The sequence below is a fragment of the Mesoplodon bidens genome (genome assembly GCF_964165515.1).
Source record: "Mesoplodon bidens genome assembly, chromosome: 9".
NCBI lineage: Eukaryota > Metazoa > Chordata > Mammalia > Artiodactyla > Ziphiidae > Mesoplodon > Mesoplodon bidens.
Genome location: NC_138166.1, coordinates 60,959,915 through 60,977,199, shown reverse-complemented (window position 1 = coordinate 60,977,199; position 17,285 = coordinate 60,959,915). Strand labels below are relative to the sequence as shown.

At 43.3% G+C, this 17,285-nt stretch overlaps 2 protein-coding genes and 1 pseudogene across 5 annotated transcripts in view; 2 read left to right on the top strand and 1 right to left on the bottom strand.

The window, feature by feature from the left end:
* The window catches only part of MINDY4 (MINDY lysine 48 deubiquitinase 4), a 164,388-nt gene that overhangs the window by 106,803 nt on the left and 40,300 nt on the right, over positions 1 to 17,285 (bottom strand). For all 3 annotated transcript variants that reach the window (XM_081243855.1, XM_081243857.1, XM_081243856.1), the window contains exon 3: positions 2,757 to 2,992. In XM_081243855.1, coding sequence (XP_081099981.1) covers positions 2,757 to 2,992 — 236 coding nt within the window. The remainder of the gene's footprint in view (positions 1 to 2,756; positions 2,993 to 17,285) is intronic.
* Positions 996 to 1,578, top strand: LOC308622906 (ATP synthase-coupling factor 6, mitochondrial-like; annotated as a pseudogene). The gene has a single exon. The product of its transcript is annotated as an ATP synthase-coupling factor 6, mitochondrial-like (transcript).
* On the top strand, positions 7,642 to 9,177 carry LOC308622769 (germ cell-less protein-like 1; the record flags this gene model as incomplete). Its single annotated transcript, XM_081244403.1, has 1 exon — positions 7,642 to 9,177. The coding sequence occupies one exon, from the start codon at positions 7,642 to 7,644 to the stop codon at positions 9,175 to 9,177; it is 1,536 nt and encodes a 511-aa protein (XP_081100529.1).

The window sequence follows — 17,285 nt, the reverse complement described above, 5'->3', positions numbered from 1 at the left end:
ACAAACAAACAGGGGCCTCCCTGGTGGCGCAGTGGTTGAGAGTCCGCCTGCCGATGCAGGGGATACGGGTTCGTGCCCCGGTCTGGGAGGATCCCATATGCCGCGGAGCGGCTGGGCCCGTGAGCCATGGCCGCTGGGCCTGCGCATCCGGAGCCTGTGCTCTGCAACGGGAGAGGCCACAACAGTGAGAGGCCCGCATACCGCAAAAGGAAAAAAAAAAAAAAAAAAAAACAAACAAACAAACAAAATAGAAAAAGAGCTCAGACTTGTGGTTATAAGAAGCAGGGGGTAGGTGGAGGGGGAATTGGATGAAGGTGGTCAAAGGTGTAAACTCCCACTTACAAGATAAATAAGCACTAGGGATGTGATGTACCACATGATCAATATAATGAACATTGCTGTATGTTATACATGCGAGCTGTTAAGAGAGGAAATCCTAAGAGTTTTCATCACAAGGGAAAATATTTTTTTTCTTTTTCTTTTCTTTTGTATCTATATGAGATGATAGATGTTCACCAAACCTACTGTAGTTATCATTTCATGGCATATATAAATCAAATCATTATGTTGTACAACTTAAACTTATACAGTGCTGTATGTCAATTCTATACCAATAAAACTGGAAGAAAAAAAATAACTGTTTTCCGGGCTTCCCTGGTGGCGCAGTGGTTGAGAGTCCGCCTGCCAATGCAGCGGACACGGGTTCGTGCCCCGGTCCGGGAAGATCCCACATGCCGCAGAGCGGCTGGGCCCGTGAGCCATGGCCGCCGAGCCTGTGCGTCCGGAGCCTGTGCTCTGCAACGGGAGAAGCCACAACAGTGAGAGGCCTGCGTACCACAAAAAAAAAAAAAAAAAAATTAACTGTTTTCCAAATAATAGAGGTACAATCAAGAATGCCAGTTCATTTTCTTCCCGAGTTCCAAAAGGCCTTATTTTTCAGATTTCTCCATCGCTCCAGTGTTTAGTGGCCTTTTAGAATTCTCTACTCCTGTTTTTAAGAAAATGCAAAGGGGAAGTAAAACGGTGGCGGCGGTGGCTCTGGCAGCTCGGGACCGAGTGCAAGGTGACTGGGAGGTAACAGAATCACCATGATTCTTCAGAGGCTCTTCAGGTTGACCTCTGTCATTCAGTCTGCAGTCTCGGTCTCTTTGAGGAGGAACATCGGTTTTACAGCAGTGGCATTTAATAAGGAACTTGATCCTGTACAGAAACTCTTCTTGGACAAGATTAGAGAATAGAGAACTAAGCGACAGTAAGTGGGTAGATAATCAACCATGGTGACATCTGGAGGACCTGTTGATGCTGGCCCAGAGTATCAGCAAGACCTAGACAGGGAGCTTTTTAAGCTTAAGCAAATGTATGGTAAAGCAGACATGAATACGTTCCCTAACTTCACATTTGAAGATCCCAAGTTTGAAGTCGTCGAGAAACCACAGTCCTGAAGAAATAATGTAAAATTTATCTGGTAATTTGTCCTAGATTAATTGTACAACTGATGAGAAGTAACAGAATCAACATACATTTCACAACTGTCATATGTTCTTTTAATTCTGATTTCAAATAAATTATTTGATGGTGTTGGGTGTAAAAAAAAAAAAAAAAAAAGAAAAGAAAATGCAAAGGAAGCCCCCGAACCTTATGAATCATGGAATTTAAATTAAACATTTTGAATCATAAGTATCCTCCATCACAAAGTGGTCCATTCCCATGGCTTCCAGAGGAAAAGAACAGTGCTCCATGACAGGGATTCTGAAAATGCAGAGGATGGGAGGCTGAGTGATGGCCTCCTGAAGATGTTCACAACCTAGTCCCTGGAACCTGTGAATATGTTACCTTACATGGCAAAAGAAAGGGACGTTGCAGACATGATTATGTTAAGAATCTTGAGATGGTACATTATCCTAGATTGACTGTGTGGGCCCAATGCAATCACGGGGGTCCTTATTAGAGGGAGACAGGAGGATGAGAGTCAGTAGTAGGAGATGTGACACAGAAGCAGGGGTTGTAGTGATGTGATTTGAAGATGGAGGAAGCAGCCAGCCACAAGCCCAGGAATACAGGCGGCCTCTAGAACTTGAAGAATGAAAGGAAACAGATTCTCCCCTCGAAGCCTCTGGAAAGAACCAGCCCTACTGACACCTTGCCATTAGCCCAGTAAGACCAATTTTGGACTTCTGACCTCAGAACTGTAAAATAAATAAATTGGTGTTGCTTTAGGACACCATGATGGTTAAATTTTGTATGTCAGCTTGCCTAGGCTATGGTGCCCAGTTGTTTGGTCAAACACTAGTCTAGATGTTGCTGTGAAGGTATTTTTTATATTGTGATTAATTAACATATTGTGATTAATATCTACAATCAGTTGACTTTAAATAAAGGACATCACCCTAGATAATACAGGTGGGCCTCATTCAATCAGTTGAAGATCTTAAGAGCAAAAACAAAGGTTTCCCAAAGAAGTAATTCTGCCTCCAGACTGTAACACAGAAATCCTGCCTGAGCTTCCAACATGCCAGTCTGCTCTACAGATCTCAGACTCGCCAGCCCTACAACCACATGGACCAATTCCTTAAAATAAATCTCTTTATTTAAATATATATTTATGCACATATATATTTAGACGTATACACATTTATATCCTATTGGTTCCTTTTGGTTTTGTTTCTCTGGAGAATCCTATTACAGCCACTGAGTTTACAGTAATTTGTTATAGCAGAAATAAGAAACTAATCCACAGTATAAATGAGAAGAGGTACCTGGCTTTGCTTGTTTCTGACAATGATGTTCTCCAACTCGCATCTTCATTTGCAAGGTCATATATATTTACCAGCGTGGTCTCTGAGCATCTCAATGGTAATTTGTTACTTTTCTTTGGTATTGAGAGTGCAGGGATTGGTGTCTCTTGAGTAAAATTGTTACCAGTATTTCCAAAGTGATCCAGAAAATATCTGGTGATGAGTTCAAGGTTTGTTTTTAGAGGATTTCCCTTTGCCTATCATCAGAAGAAAAAAATCATTAATTTTATGTACAGCTTTGGGGAAGGGTGGGAAAGACAGCCATCACAATTCTTTGACATAGTTTATCAGCTTCTTACTCATCCATACATTCTCTCAGCAAACATTCACTGACTGCTTATTATATATCAGGTACTGTGTTAGGTAGCAACACAGATGAAGACAAAAATCAGTACCTTAAAAGAACTAGTATCCAATGCATGAGTCAGGAGATTCAATGAACAATTGTAACAGAATGTGATATGAACAGAGGAATACCCGAGCAAATTTCCTCTTGTTTTTTTCTCCTGGGAATAACTTTATAAAATATATATCTTTTTATTAAAAAAAAATAAGTCTTCATGATCGCTAACCCTACAACTTTATAAACATTTGGGACCTGAATGATTTTAGTTTACGTACTCTACATTTAACACTGCGCATAAGGAATTACAGAGACAACGCCGCAGAAAGTTAGCGCAAGAGCAGAGAGAGGCAGTCAGGATTGACTCAGTTTACACCCCAATCTTTAAAAAAGACAAAATGAAACTTTTTTTAAAAAATAAATTTATGTATTTATTTATTTTTGGCTGCATTGGGTCTTCATTGCTGCGCACGGGCTTTCTCTAGTCGCGGTGAGCAGGGGCTACTCTTTGTTGTGGTGCGTGGCCTTCTCATTGCGGTGGCTTTTCTTGTTGTGGAGCACGGGCTCTAGGCACACGGGCTCAGTAGTTGTGGATCGCAGGCTCTAGAGCACAGGCTCAATAGTTGTGGTGCACAGGCTTACTTGCTCCACAGCACGTGGAACCTTCCCAGACGAGGGCTCGAACCCATGTCCCCTGCATTGGCAGGCGGATTCTTAACCACTGCACCACCAGGGAAGTCCAAAATGAAACTCTTTAGTAGTAGGCTTTGGAAATAAGTGGTATCAGTATTTCTCTACCCTGATAGCACTAAATATTACCTTTGGAGGTTTTTTTAAAAGACAGATTCTCAGGCCCCGCTGAGTCTTACTAAGCCAGAATCACCAAGATTAGAACCTTGATTTCTTTTAGAAAGTCTCCTAAGTAACTTGTACAGACACAGTTATCCAAGCAGCAATCCACAGGCTGGCCTCAGGGGCTAGACCATGTGTCAGTCCGCATCCCACCTGCCCAGTAACACCCAGGCCCTTTGGAACTGCGGCCAGGCGTGGGGCATGTGGTGAGTTTGCAGTCAGAGTGGTAAAGCGCCTGATAAAGAGCCTGGCACAGAGGGAACCCTCGGGTGTATCCAGTCTTTCCCCCTTTCTATTCCCCTGACCTACATGGCAGAACTCTACTAGAAAACTCTACTAGAAAATGAGCTTTAGACAACCAAAATAAATAGAGAGACATCAACTGGACTGACGTGTAAACAAAATAGTTAATAAATAAAAATAATAAATGTTAAACTTTATTTAAAAAAATTAATCTATAGAAAAAGCATGGAAAACTTAAGCATGGCTGCAAAATAAAGCATACACTTTATCAACCTTGGCAATAGGAAAAATAAAGGAACAAGCAGATAAAAGCTGGAGGAAGGTAGTGAGGAGATGAAAAGGGAAGGATGTGACTCCAGCTTCTCAGGCTACAAAAGTAGGAAGCTAAGATATTTGTTTGTTGTTAACGGGTCAATAAACGGAATAGTTTGATCATGCTATTTGAATTTGCAGAGGTGATCAGGAAGCTTGCCTTCCCATAATGGAAGTCAAAAGGGTTCCTGGAGGCTCCTTCTGCCCTACCCTTGTTCCAAATCCAAGAGGCCAGCAGGTGACCTAAATAGAGACAACTAGATTCTAAATCCCAGCACTTTCAATCTTAAGCAGAGCGATGTAAGCACAAAATACACGATTGAAAGTCATCCATGCAAGCAGCAGTTTAAGCTCAAATTGTTTCTGTCCTGGTTCCTTTCTGTTTCCTAGCCTTGTCTCCAGCCTCCCATTGCATCTGCAAGCTTCCCAATATCCTGCCAATAAAGCCCTTTGTTGCTGTTCTCTCAGTCACTGCAATATTGTGACTTATAAGAAATTTATACTTGGTCATTCAGTGGACCAAAATGTATTTCTCATATAAATTTGTTCTTTGTCCACAGTTCCTGGCTCATAGCTCCCCAAACCCTTGGAATTTCATGAACAATAAGAGCAATGTGAGCATCTTTTGTCATAAATTTGGTCTCTTGTCCTCAGCTCCTGAAATCACTTCAGAGCCATGAAGGTGAAATGAGTCTTCTTATTTATAACAAGCCCCTTTGTACCATAACTAGGTTTATGTTAATGAGGTGACTTTTGGAAAGCAGCTGGGGATGGGGGACTTGTTGTCAGGGGAACCAACCATGAGTAGAGAGTTGGAACTCCCCCTGATTTCTGGGGATAAGAGAGGGGCTGGAGGTTGAATCAATCATCTATGGCCAAGGAATTAATCAATCATACCCATGTAATGAATCCTCCATAAAAATCCAAAAGGACTGGGTTTAGAGAGCTTCCAGGTTGGTGAACACTTGGAGGTGCTGGGAGGGTGGCCCCCCTTCCCACATACCTTGCCCTATGCTTCTCCTTCCATCTGGCTGTTCTTGAGTTATATTCGTTTATAATAAACTGGTGATCTAGTGAATAAAATGTTTCTCTGAGTTCTGTGAGCCACTCTAGCACATTAATCAAAGCCAAGGAAGAAGCCATTGGAACCTCTAATACATAGCTGGTCGGTCAGAAGCACAAGTGACAACCTGGGCTTGTGACTGCCGTCTGAAGGGGGTGGGGCAGCCTTGTAGGGCTGAACCCTTAACCCGTGCAATCTGATGCTGTCTCCGGGTAGGTAGTTTCAGAATTGAGATGAATTGTAGAATGCCCAGCTGGTGTCTGAGAAATGCTCATTGGTGTGGGGAACCTCCCCTCATCGCACTGGAATTCAGTGTAGAACCCCTTTTAGTTACCTGGGGAGTTTTTTGGTGTTGGTGGTAGTGGTGGGGGTGAAGACAGTCAAAGAATACAAATCCAGTAGATCCAGAGTTCCTCCTGGCCCTCCCCTAGATTACTCAATTAACAGAAAAGGTTGAGACAAAGAGAAGGAAGGAGACTTTCCCAAGTCAAACATTGAAGTCGCAATAGACCCAAGAAGGTTGAATGGGAAAGTGACAACGACAGGAGAGTGTTTGGGGGCTTTCTGCACAGAGGGTGCTGAGTGTTAGGCCACTCCTATGGTGTGAAATGAAAATGCTGAGCATTCTCCCTCTTTCGTAAGGCCTGAACTCCCAACAGACTGAGGCTTTGGAGAGCTGCCAATCCCTTGGCCCAGGCCATTCAGCCAACCGGCCGGAACACACTGATGACAAGAGGATGCTAATTACCGGAAATTTGTTTTCATACAGAACATGAAACTTTCTCATTATTGGAGGATTTGCATCAGCTACACCATACAGATTCTCAGTGATGAGAGAACGTTCTCATTTGATTGGGTTGTACAAATTCTGCGTGGATGACTTACCTCCTAATTAGCAGCAAAAGGGAGACTAGAATGAAGCAGTAAAAACCTGAAGGAAGGTCAGGAGAAATTCTGGTATTTCCTGGTTACTTGAAGGGAATAAAGAAGTAGAAAGCTCAATTTCATTTCTTTTTATGGCTGAGTAATATTCCATTGTATATATGTGCCACATCTTCTTTATTCATTCTTTGGATGATGGACACTTAGGTTGTTTCCATCTTCGGGCTATTGTAAGTAGAGCTGCAATAAACATTTTGGTACATGACTCTTTTTGAATTATGGTTTTCTCAGGGGATAGACCTAGAGTCTGTCATACAGAGTGAAGTAAGTCAGAAAGAGAAAGACAAATACCATATGCTAACACATATATATGGAATTTAAGAAAAAAAAAGTCATGAAGAACCTAGGGGTAAAACAGGAATAAAGACACAGACCTACTTGAGAATGGACTTGAGGATATGGGGAGGGGGAAGGGTAAGCTGTGACAAAGCGAGAGAGAGGCATGGACATACATACACTACCAAACGTAAGGTAGATAGCTAGTGGGAAGCAGCCGCATAGCACAGGGAGATCAGCTGGGTGCTTTGTGACCTTCTGGGGGGTGGCATAGGAAGAGTGAGAGGGAGGGAGACACAAGAGGGAAGGGATATGGGAACAGATGTATATGTATAACTGATTCACTTTGTTGTAAAGCAGGAACTAATAAAAAATAAATTAATTAATTAATTAGAAAGAAAGAAAGAAAGAAGTTAATTATGGAAATTAAGGTGCCTAGAGGACAGAGCTGGGACCAAGATGTAATTCTCCATAAAGGAATAATCACTAACTGTTTTAGATGGGCAAGAGCGAATTGTGTTCTTGAAATTAATGGGTAAAATTCGCACACAAAGGCCTCTGTTCCACCATCATCCTATGAAGGGAGCCTGAGAGCAGTCATCCCAGGAGGGAAAGATAAACAGGGTGGAATCCCTGGTACGGAGTGGCCTTACCCGGCGGGGTGGGGCCTAGTGGGTGTGGCTTAGCGTGGCGTCCTCTCGAGAGACCATTAGAGCAAACGTCATAGTACCCAGCAACACTCTGGGATGAGCTCGTGCCCGTGGCAACGGCGCCTGGAGAGGAAGCTTGTCCACTGCACCACTGAGGTATAGACCATGGGAGCACAAAGCAGTCGGATGCTACGGCACTGGTGGGGGCGTGCCCCAGAGGAGCCAGGTGCCAGTGGGGGGAAGGAAGCGGCTGAGGAGGCAGTAGTGGCAGAGAGAAAGGAAGGGAAGGAGAGTGAAGAGGCCAGACCCGCCGCCCGTCAGAGGAGCCGCAAGCGGAAGACAGGCCCAGGGGGGCCGCTCACAAAAGAGCCCCCCTGGAAACGTGCTAAAGATCGTTCAGGGTCCATTTATGAGGCACTCTTCCTGAGAGGAGAAGGGAGCGACGTGCGGATCTGCGCACTGGGGGAGGAGTGGAACTTGCATAGGGTCTACTTGTGCCAGTCAGGGTACTTTGCTAGCATGTTCAGTGGCACTTGGCGGGAGACAAACATGGATACTATAGAGTTGCAGATGCCTGATGAGAACATTGATCGCGAGGCACTGCACGAGGCTTTAGGTTCCCTGTACCGAGGCTCCATTCTCATCCCACCCGGTCGAGTCGTCGCCATCCTGGCCACAGCCAGCATGCTGCAGCTGGATGAGCTGATTCAGCGGTGCGGGCAGGTCATGAAGGAGACTGTCAGTGCCCAGACCGTGTGCAGCTACTACTACTCTGCTGAAAGCTACGGACTCAAGAACATCAGGACCATGTGTCTTCAGTGGCTGCTGGACAACGTGATGACCCAGTGTAGTGAGGAGCTATTGCGAGAAGTCAACCTGGATCTTATGCGAGAGGTCGTTGCCTCTTCACGGCTCTTGGTGATGGGGGTGGAGATGGACGTGTACACCATGCTGAAAATGTGGATGTTCTTGCAGCTGCAGCCGACATGGAGGGGCCCGCGCTGTGCCCTATTGCCTCACACCAACGCATGGTTTGCCAGTTACAGGTGGGATTCGGAGGGCACCCCTTTCCTGGAGACCGAGCAGGGCAGAGCCTTCGTGCCAGTGTTCCAGCAGCTGCGGCTTGCCTACATAATGTGCGACCCGACGTCAGCACACGTCATCCAGCAGGATGCGCTGATCCCTCCCTCTTGGTTGTGTCCCCTGTACAACGAGCATTGGCTTGGCCCCCTCCGGGCTGAGCAGACCAGAAATCTCTGGCCCGTGGGCGTCTACGTGTCCGACCCCCAGGAGAGAAGCTTGCGGTGCGGGGGCCAGCTCCACAGGGACAAGCAGTGCAGCTGGCGGTTGGAAGGCTTAAAATTCAGCTGGGACCTGGTGCTGTGCTACGCCAACCAGCGCATCATTTTCCGGTGCAGCGCACGGAAAAAGTCCCTTAGCCTCGGGGTCAGCCTACACGGGAGGAGAAAGGTCGTGTTCCGCCTGCGCCTGTTCTCCTTGGACAGGAATGGGAGAGCCATTTTCAGGAAGCGCACAGAATACCGGATGCTTTCTCTGAGACAGAATCAAGAGCTAGAGGTAATGAACCTGGAAAACCAAGACGTGGTTTTCCCCATATATGTGGCCTGTACCTTCCTGTACCGCCACCAAGGGGGGCGTTTCCCAGGGCATTTGCCCCTGCAAAGCAGCTCAGAGAACTGAGCAACTCTTTCCTGGGGTCAGGGACGGCCAGCATGGTCCAGATGCCAGCTCCTTCTGTGGGACCAACCAGGCTTGCCCATCTCTGGTAACCAATTCTGTCAGAGGCTTTGTTGAACTGTAGCTCATAATACTTGAGATTGTTTACATGAGCATATGAAGAGGACACATTTTGAAGCCCCCCAAACTCCTCGAGAACTCATTTGGGCTGTTAACGTGGCAACCTGTCCTCCTGGTTTAGGATCCATCGACACCACCCCCCGCCCCGCCCATCATTTCTGTGAAGCCAAAGAGCTATTGACTTTAGAGAGAAACTGTGAGCCTACCTACTCTACTACTCTTAGTGAAACTCTCTTAATATATGTGTTTCCTTTAGTTTGATTAAATGAATGTTAAAGTAAAAAAAAATTAAGTGTACAATTTAGTGGTTTTTATTATATTCACAAAGTTGTACAAACACCACCACTAATTCCAGAATATTTCATCACCTGAGAAGGAAACCTCATACCCATTAAAGGTCACTCCTCAATCTTCCTTTCCCCCAGCTCATGGTAACTACTAATCTACTTTCTGTCTCTATCAATTTGCCTACTCTGGACATTTCATATAAATGGACTCATACAAATATGTGTCCTTTTTTGTCTGCCTTCTTTCTCTTAGCATAACGTTTCAAGGTTCATTCATGTTGTAGATATGTCTGTACTTTGTTCCTTGTATGGCTAATAATATTCCATTGTATAGATACACATTTTGTTTATCCAGTCATCAGTTGGTGGACATTTGTGTTGTTTCCACTTTTTAGTTATTGTGAATAATGCTGCTGTGAATATTCATGTACAAGTTTTTGTAAGCTACTATATGTAAAATAGATAACCAACAAGGACCTACTGTATAGCACAGGGAACTATATTCAATATAGTTGAATATAGTTGTAATAACCTATAATGGAAAAGAATCCGAAAAGGTTTTATATATATATATATAACTGAAAAAGTTATATATATATATATATATATAACTAAATCACTCTACTGTACACCTGAAACATTATAAATCAACTATACTTCAAAAAGAAGTTTTTGTGTATATACCTAGGAATGGAATTGCTGTGTCATATGGTAAATTTATGTTTAGGTTTCTGAGGAATTGCCAGACTTTTTTTCCAAAGTGGCTGCACCATTTTACATTCCCACCATTGGTGTATGAAGATTCCAGTTTCATCACATCCTCACTAATATGTGTTACTGTCTTTTAAAAAAAAGTAGCCATTTTACTGGGTGTGTTTACTGCAATTTCATTGTGGTTGTGATTTGAATTATCTAAATGACTAGCAATGTTGAGCATCATTTCATGTACTTATTGGCCATTTTTATGTAGTCTTCAGAGAAATAACTATTCAAATCACTTAACCATTTTTAAGTGGGTTATTGTCTTTTTATCTCAAGTTGTAAGAGTTATTTATGTGTTCTGGTTAATTTCCAGAGTTCTCGAAAAGTTGATTTAGAATTTTTGTCAGTGTTCTCATGGCTTTTATGAAGGAAAATATTTTCATAGGCCCTAACTCCACCATTCCCAAAGGCCTTCCCTAATTAGATACTTTTTTAAATATTTATTTATTTATTTATTTATTTATTATTTCTGGCTGTGTTGGGTCTTTGTTGCTGCATGTGGTTTTTCTCTAGTTGAGGCGAGCAGGGGCTACTCTTGGTTGTGGTGCGCGGGCTTCTCATTGCAGTGGCTTCTCTTGTGGCAGAGCACGGGCTCTAGGCGTGCAGGCTACAGTAGTTGTGGCTTGCGGGCTCTAGAGTGCAGGCTCAGTAGCTGTGGCTCATGGGCTTAGTTGCTCCGTGGCATGTGGGATCTTCCCAGACCAGGGCTCGAACCCGTGTCCCCTGCATTGGCAGGCAGATTCTTAACCACTGTGTCACTAGGGAAGTCCCACTAATTATATACTTTTAATAACCAATCACTGGAAGATAATTTGCAAGCTATATAACTGCCAAAGGATTCATAACTAGAATACTAACAAACTGATAAAACTGTATGGTAAATTTTTAAAAATCCAATAGAAAATAGATAAAAGTCATGAACAGACATTTCACAAAATAAGATATAATAATGGAAAATTAAAACATGAAAAAAATGTTCAATATCATTAGCCACTAAGGAAAATGCAATTAAAACCATAATGATATATGATATGCACCTATCAGAATGGCTAAAATAAAATAGAATATTGACAATGGCAAATGCTGGTGAAGATGCAGAGAGTTTGGATCACTATATGTTTATGCTGGAACCTTTAATAATACAGCCATGTGGAAAGTAGTGTGTCAGTTTCTTTTAAAACTAATTATCATATGACCCAGCAATTACACTCGTGCATTTATCCCAGAGGAACAAAAACCAATGTCCACACAAAATCCTGTATGTGAACGTTCATAGCAACTTGATTTGTAATAGCTGAAAACTGGAAGCAACACAAATGTAGTTCAGCAGGTTGATAATTAAGCCAACTGTGGCACATCCATACCCAGAAATACTATGCAACAATAAAAAGGAATGCATGTAACAACGTGGATGAATCTCAAGGGAATTTGGCTCAGTGGGAAAAACCAATCTCAGAGTGTTACATTCTGTATGATGGCATTTATGTAACATTCTTGAAATAACAAAATTATAGAAGTGGGGAACAGATTAGTGGTTGCCAGCATCTATGGATGGGGAGGATGACAGGGAAATGGATGTGACTATAAAAGAACAATACATGGGATCTTAGTGGTGATGAGACAGCTCCATATTGTGATCCTGGTGGTAGTTACACGAATCCATACATGTGATAAAATTACACGGACCTTCACACACACGAGTGCATTGTAAAACTGATGACATCTGAATAAGCGCTGGAGAGTGTACCAATGTCAATTTCCTTGTTTTGATATTGTAGGATTGTTTGTTCTTGGGTTGGGCTAGGGAAGACTGATGGCTGTCACTGCTCCACCTGGCTGCCTTGCTTCCTGGCTGAGGAGGTTGCATGTCTGAATATAGTGTCTGTCTGTCTTATTTTTTCCCCAAAGCATTAGCTTAGTATGATTGAAAATACAATAATCTCTCCCCAGTCACAGGGTAATGTTCCTGAGGTAGGGAGTGAATTCAGAATCTACAAAGAGAGACACAGCACATTGTTTCAGAAGAGACCAACTAAAGGAGATCTGAGAGGAGCTCCAGGGTCCTCTCCCCACTCTGGGGATTGTGAAGCCAGGTGCAATGGCCCAGTAGACTGTGAGCCTACTTATGGTTAGGAGTTTATAATACATGATGTTTTGTATGCATCTATACCTTTTTATTTTTTTTTAATTTTTATTGGAGCATAGTTGATTTACAATGTTGTGTTACTTTCTGCTGTACATAATACATGATTTACTCACCACTCTATGCCCAGCACTTAGCACACTGGCTTGGCACAGAGTTGGTAGTTGTTCTGTTTGTTCTACAGATGAATGAACTCCCTGTCGCCTTGTGAAATATGCTAGGTTATGGACTCGAAGGCAGAGCCAGTGTGTTACTTGTGTTTGGATTTCCCATGCCTGGCACAACACAGGTTCTTAATAAATGTTGGATGAAAAAACCTTTCACCAAAAACCCGAGGCCAGCCCACTCCTCAACTAAATGTATCCCTACCACCTGATCCTCTCCCCAGTTCTTCCTGACACCGCTTTGCTGTCCAGTGTCCTGTGATGCCCTTTTCCTTTAGTAGTTTCATAAGGGGCTGGACTTAACCCAGGACATCCAGCTCCTTGACAAGAAATGAGAAAGAGTTTTCCAAACTTGGAGTTTTTCAGCATTGGAGAAAAATTAAATTTGCTGGAGCTCTGTCTTTGCTGTGCAGAGCAGGCTCTCAGATTGGAGAAATGCATATTGGATGAGGAAGTAGCTTTTGTGAATACTGAAGTACACTCCCACCTTGATAGCTCTATTTGCATAGAGCAAATAGATTTGTGTGTCTGTGTGTGCTGTGCCATGTCCTTCAATGGGTATTACAGTTTGGGCTGGATGCACTATAGTCTGGAACCACTAGTGACACTGGTATCACTGGTAACATTTCTAAGCCACTGGTAACATTTTGCTCTGTGCAAATGGGAAGTATAAACAGGGGTCTGGAATCAGCCTGGGGAAGGGGAAAAGCATGGGTTAACTCTGTAGTCTTAGGCACGTACTTAGTCTCTCTGTGCCTCACTGTTTTGTCTGTTAACTGTGCATAATAATGTTTAAATCTCACAGAACTTTTTAAAGAATAAAATAAAATATGCGACTATATTAGTCAGGATTCTCCAGAGAAAGAGAACCAATAGGATGTGTATATTTAGCTAAAGAGATTTATTATAAGGCACTGGCCTGTGTAATTATGGAGACTGGCGAGTCCAAATCTGCATTGTGGGCTGGCCGGCTGGAGACCAGGGAACGCTGATAGTGCAAAGTCCAAAGCTGTCAGCTAGAGAATTCCCTTCCACTCGGGGGAGGGTCAATCATTTTGCTCTCTTCAGGCCTTCAGCTAAGGATGAAGCCCACCCATACTGTGGAGGGCAATCTGCCTTATTTAGAGTCCACACATTTAAATGTTAATTTCATCTGAAAACACCATCAGAAAAACATCCAGAATAATGTTCGTTCAATTATGTGGGTACCCTGTGGCCCAGTCAGACTGACACATAAAATTAACCATTACAGTGACAGAGCCAGGCATATAACAGATGTTCAACAAATGACAGTTTTACTTTTCTTTGCCTTTAAACAGTAGTGATATAGTCCACATTGGTTAAAGCAACTAGAAGGCTTATCTATTTAGTGAGAAAATAATTTAGGCAAATTATGTATAACTCAAGCTCCCAATATCATTTTGATCAACTTGAATACATACACATATGATTCCTGTGTTTCTTGTTTGATCTGTAGGCAACTGAGATCTTCATGCAAAAAAAGATAATTTCAAATACCTAGAACAGAAAGAATCCTAAATTTGTCTTGGGTGTAAAAAACACATTAGCCCTAGAATGAGGTATGGGTAAGGGGAATCAGAAGCAGGCACAAGTGCTTCCTTTCCTTGTCAGAGAAGAAAAGGGTCTAGAAAGCAAGTTTTCCCTGAGCATTCTATACAGGAATGCCCTACCAAGGGGTGGCGGTGTGGGATGGTAGCTCCCAGGTAGCATGCACTCTCCTGGCGGTGCAGTGGTCACGAGTGTGGGCTTTGCAGTAAGAGTAACCCTGTCCGAAATTTCAGCTCTGCCATTTTCCAGCAATGTAAACTTGAGCAAATATATTAGTCAGGGTTCTCCAGAGAAGCAGAATCAATAGGGGGAATGAGTATGTTTTATTATAAGGAATTGGTTCATGTGATTATGGAAGCTGACAAGCCCCAAGACCTGCAGTCAGAAAGGTGGAGACCCTGGACAGCCCGGGGTGTAGCTCCAGTCTGAGTAGGAAAGCCTGAGAGCCAGGAAAGCTGATGGTGTTACTCCAGTTTAAAAGCCAATAAGCAAAAGCCAATGTTTCAGTTTGAATCTGAAGACAGGAAAAAAAAAAACCCTATATCTCCACTAGAAGGCAGTCTGGTAGGAGGCGGCCCCTTAGTCATCTTGTTCTCTTCAGGCCTTCAATGGACTGGATGAGGCCCAGCCACATTAGGGAGGGCAATCTGCTCTACTCTGCTGATTCAAACGTTAATCTTGGGCTTCCCTGGTGGCGCAGTGGTTGAGAATCTGCCTGCTAATGCAGGGGACACGGGTTCGAGCCCTGGTCTGGGAAGATCCCACATGCCGCAGAGCAACTAGGCCCGTGAGCCACAACTACTGAGCCTGTGCGTCTGGAGCCTGTGCTCCGCAACAAGAGAGGCCGCCATGGTGAAAGGCCCGCGCACCGCGATGAAGAGTGGCCCCCGCTTGCCACAACTAGAGAAAGACCTCGCACAGAAACGAAGACCCAACACAGCAAAAATAAAATTAATTAATTAATAAACTCCTACCCCAACATCTTCCTAAAAAAAAAAAAAAAAAACGTTAATCTCACCCATAAACACCTTCACAGACACATTCAGACAAAAGTTTGACCAAATATCTGGCCACTTTGTGGCCCAGTCAAGCTGACACGTAAAGTTAACCATCATGACAAGTTAGTCAGACGCTCTGAGACTCCTATTCTTCATCTGTAAATGCTCAAAGTCACACACAACTACAAGGCAGTAGAACCTGGGTTAAGAACTCAGGCCTGTCTGACCCCATAGTCTCTCTCTAGTAAGGTTTGCCTGGATTCTCCTCCTGCCAGGTTGGACTCGGTTCCCCTGCTCTGTGCTCTCACAGGCCCCCATGCCTCTTTCAATCACAGCACTATTGCATGGTGCTGGAAATTTTCTTCCATATCTCTATCTTACTCTCCTGTGAACCTCTTGAGGGCAGGGACACTGTTCTAGTCACTAATGACTCTCCAGAATTCTTTATAAATGCTTGTTGAAGAAATAAATGAATCCAGGCAAATTATAAGCTACGGTTGGATACTTCTAACCTGGAAGATTCTGAGGCTATGTTAGGGCTTCTGCACTATAGCTTTGCATGATTCTGATTCATAGTTCAGACTTTCAGCCCCAAAGTGCATACTAGCTGTAAAGTACTGTATGAATGCCTGCTCATTTCTTGCCTGCATTTTACTGCTTTCTGCCATAACAAGTCCCTTTCACATTCCAAAGATCCTTTTTATTAGAGAAAAGTTTCCTTGAACCAAGCTGAGCCCATTTTCCTTTTATCAGCCTTGTCTTCTGTCTTTCCCTCTTGTGATTTTTGTTTGTCCCCTGGAACTCATTTAAACAATTAGTCTCCATGCTGGTTGTTAGTCATTTATGTTTGGTATGCTGGCTTGAGCCAGGTTTGCTCTGAAAAACATTCCATATTGATTTTAAAATGTAGGGCCAGTGTTCACCACATTTATCAACACTGTCAGGTACAAAAATGCTTTCTTCCTATCAGGGCAGATTAAAAACTAGCAAGCTTTCCAACAGGTGTAAAGTGGGCCCTACCTCACTGACAGTGGATTGTATTTTGGCCTTTGTTTTGACTTATTTTTTTACTCTCAATAAATTAATTACTTGTAATGAAATCTTTACATCCAACCATTGAATGATGGACATATGCATTCTTTGGCCTTTTCTCTGAGCAGAAACTGGTGCTCAGGAACTGTAAACACTACTTTAATGGTGGTTTTTTTCCCCTCTGGGGGTGGGGGGGCAGTAGAGGGGAAAACACAGATTATTTCTAAGAAATACATAAGAAAAGTATGCTGGAATGTTGCTATTTTAACTTTCACTCACAACCTCCCATCTATATATTTTATGACTTTAGGCAAAATAAACTGAGAGAGATTGCTATCTATAGGAGAGAGGGTACATCCTAAATTAGGACATTAGCTTATGTTTGGCTATTAACTTCTTCCCTTCCTCCATTCTCTTGAAAGGCCTCGAAATCCCTGAGACTCCCTGAGAAAACTGTGGCCAACATGTTTTGCATTACTTAGTAGGGTGATTACCGATGGCCTGTCAGCCTGAAGGTCATCAAGAATGCCAGGCAGTAAATCTTCAAAGCTTCCTTGGGACACAACTCTCGCATCTTTTGCATGCTGAATAAAAGCAGTCTGTTTGACACGTTATTTCCAAGCTCAAAGAACCAACCTTTTTTCCACCAAACTACCCAAAGGTGAACTCTGTGTCTTAGCCTTTTGGCTTTGAGCACTGATGAAGGCCTTCAAGTTTGGACTGGTGGATGGAAGAGCAAAGCATTCTATGAGCCAACAGGAAGAAGCCATCAATTCACTCTGGGTGTGTTGTACACAACATGCTCACTGCAGGCTCCACCCCCTGTGCTGGGATGAAGGAGACAGGCTGCAGAGGCCCTACTTAGACCAAATAAAGAAGTTCTGTAGTTAGCAGCCATCGAAGCATGGAGCCTGAGCTTGCAGCCTCATCAGGGTAGCTGCTTGAGAAGCCAAGTGGCAGGTGCGCAGCTGTAACAGGTGCAGGCTGTCTCCTCTCAGTTAGAGAAGTAAGCCCTACAGTCTTCAAAAGTCAGACT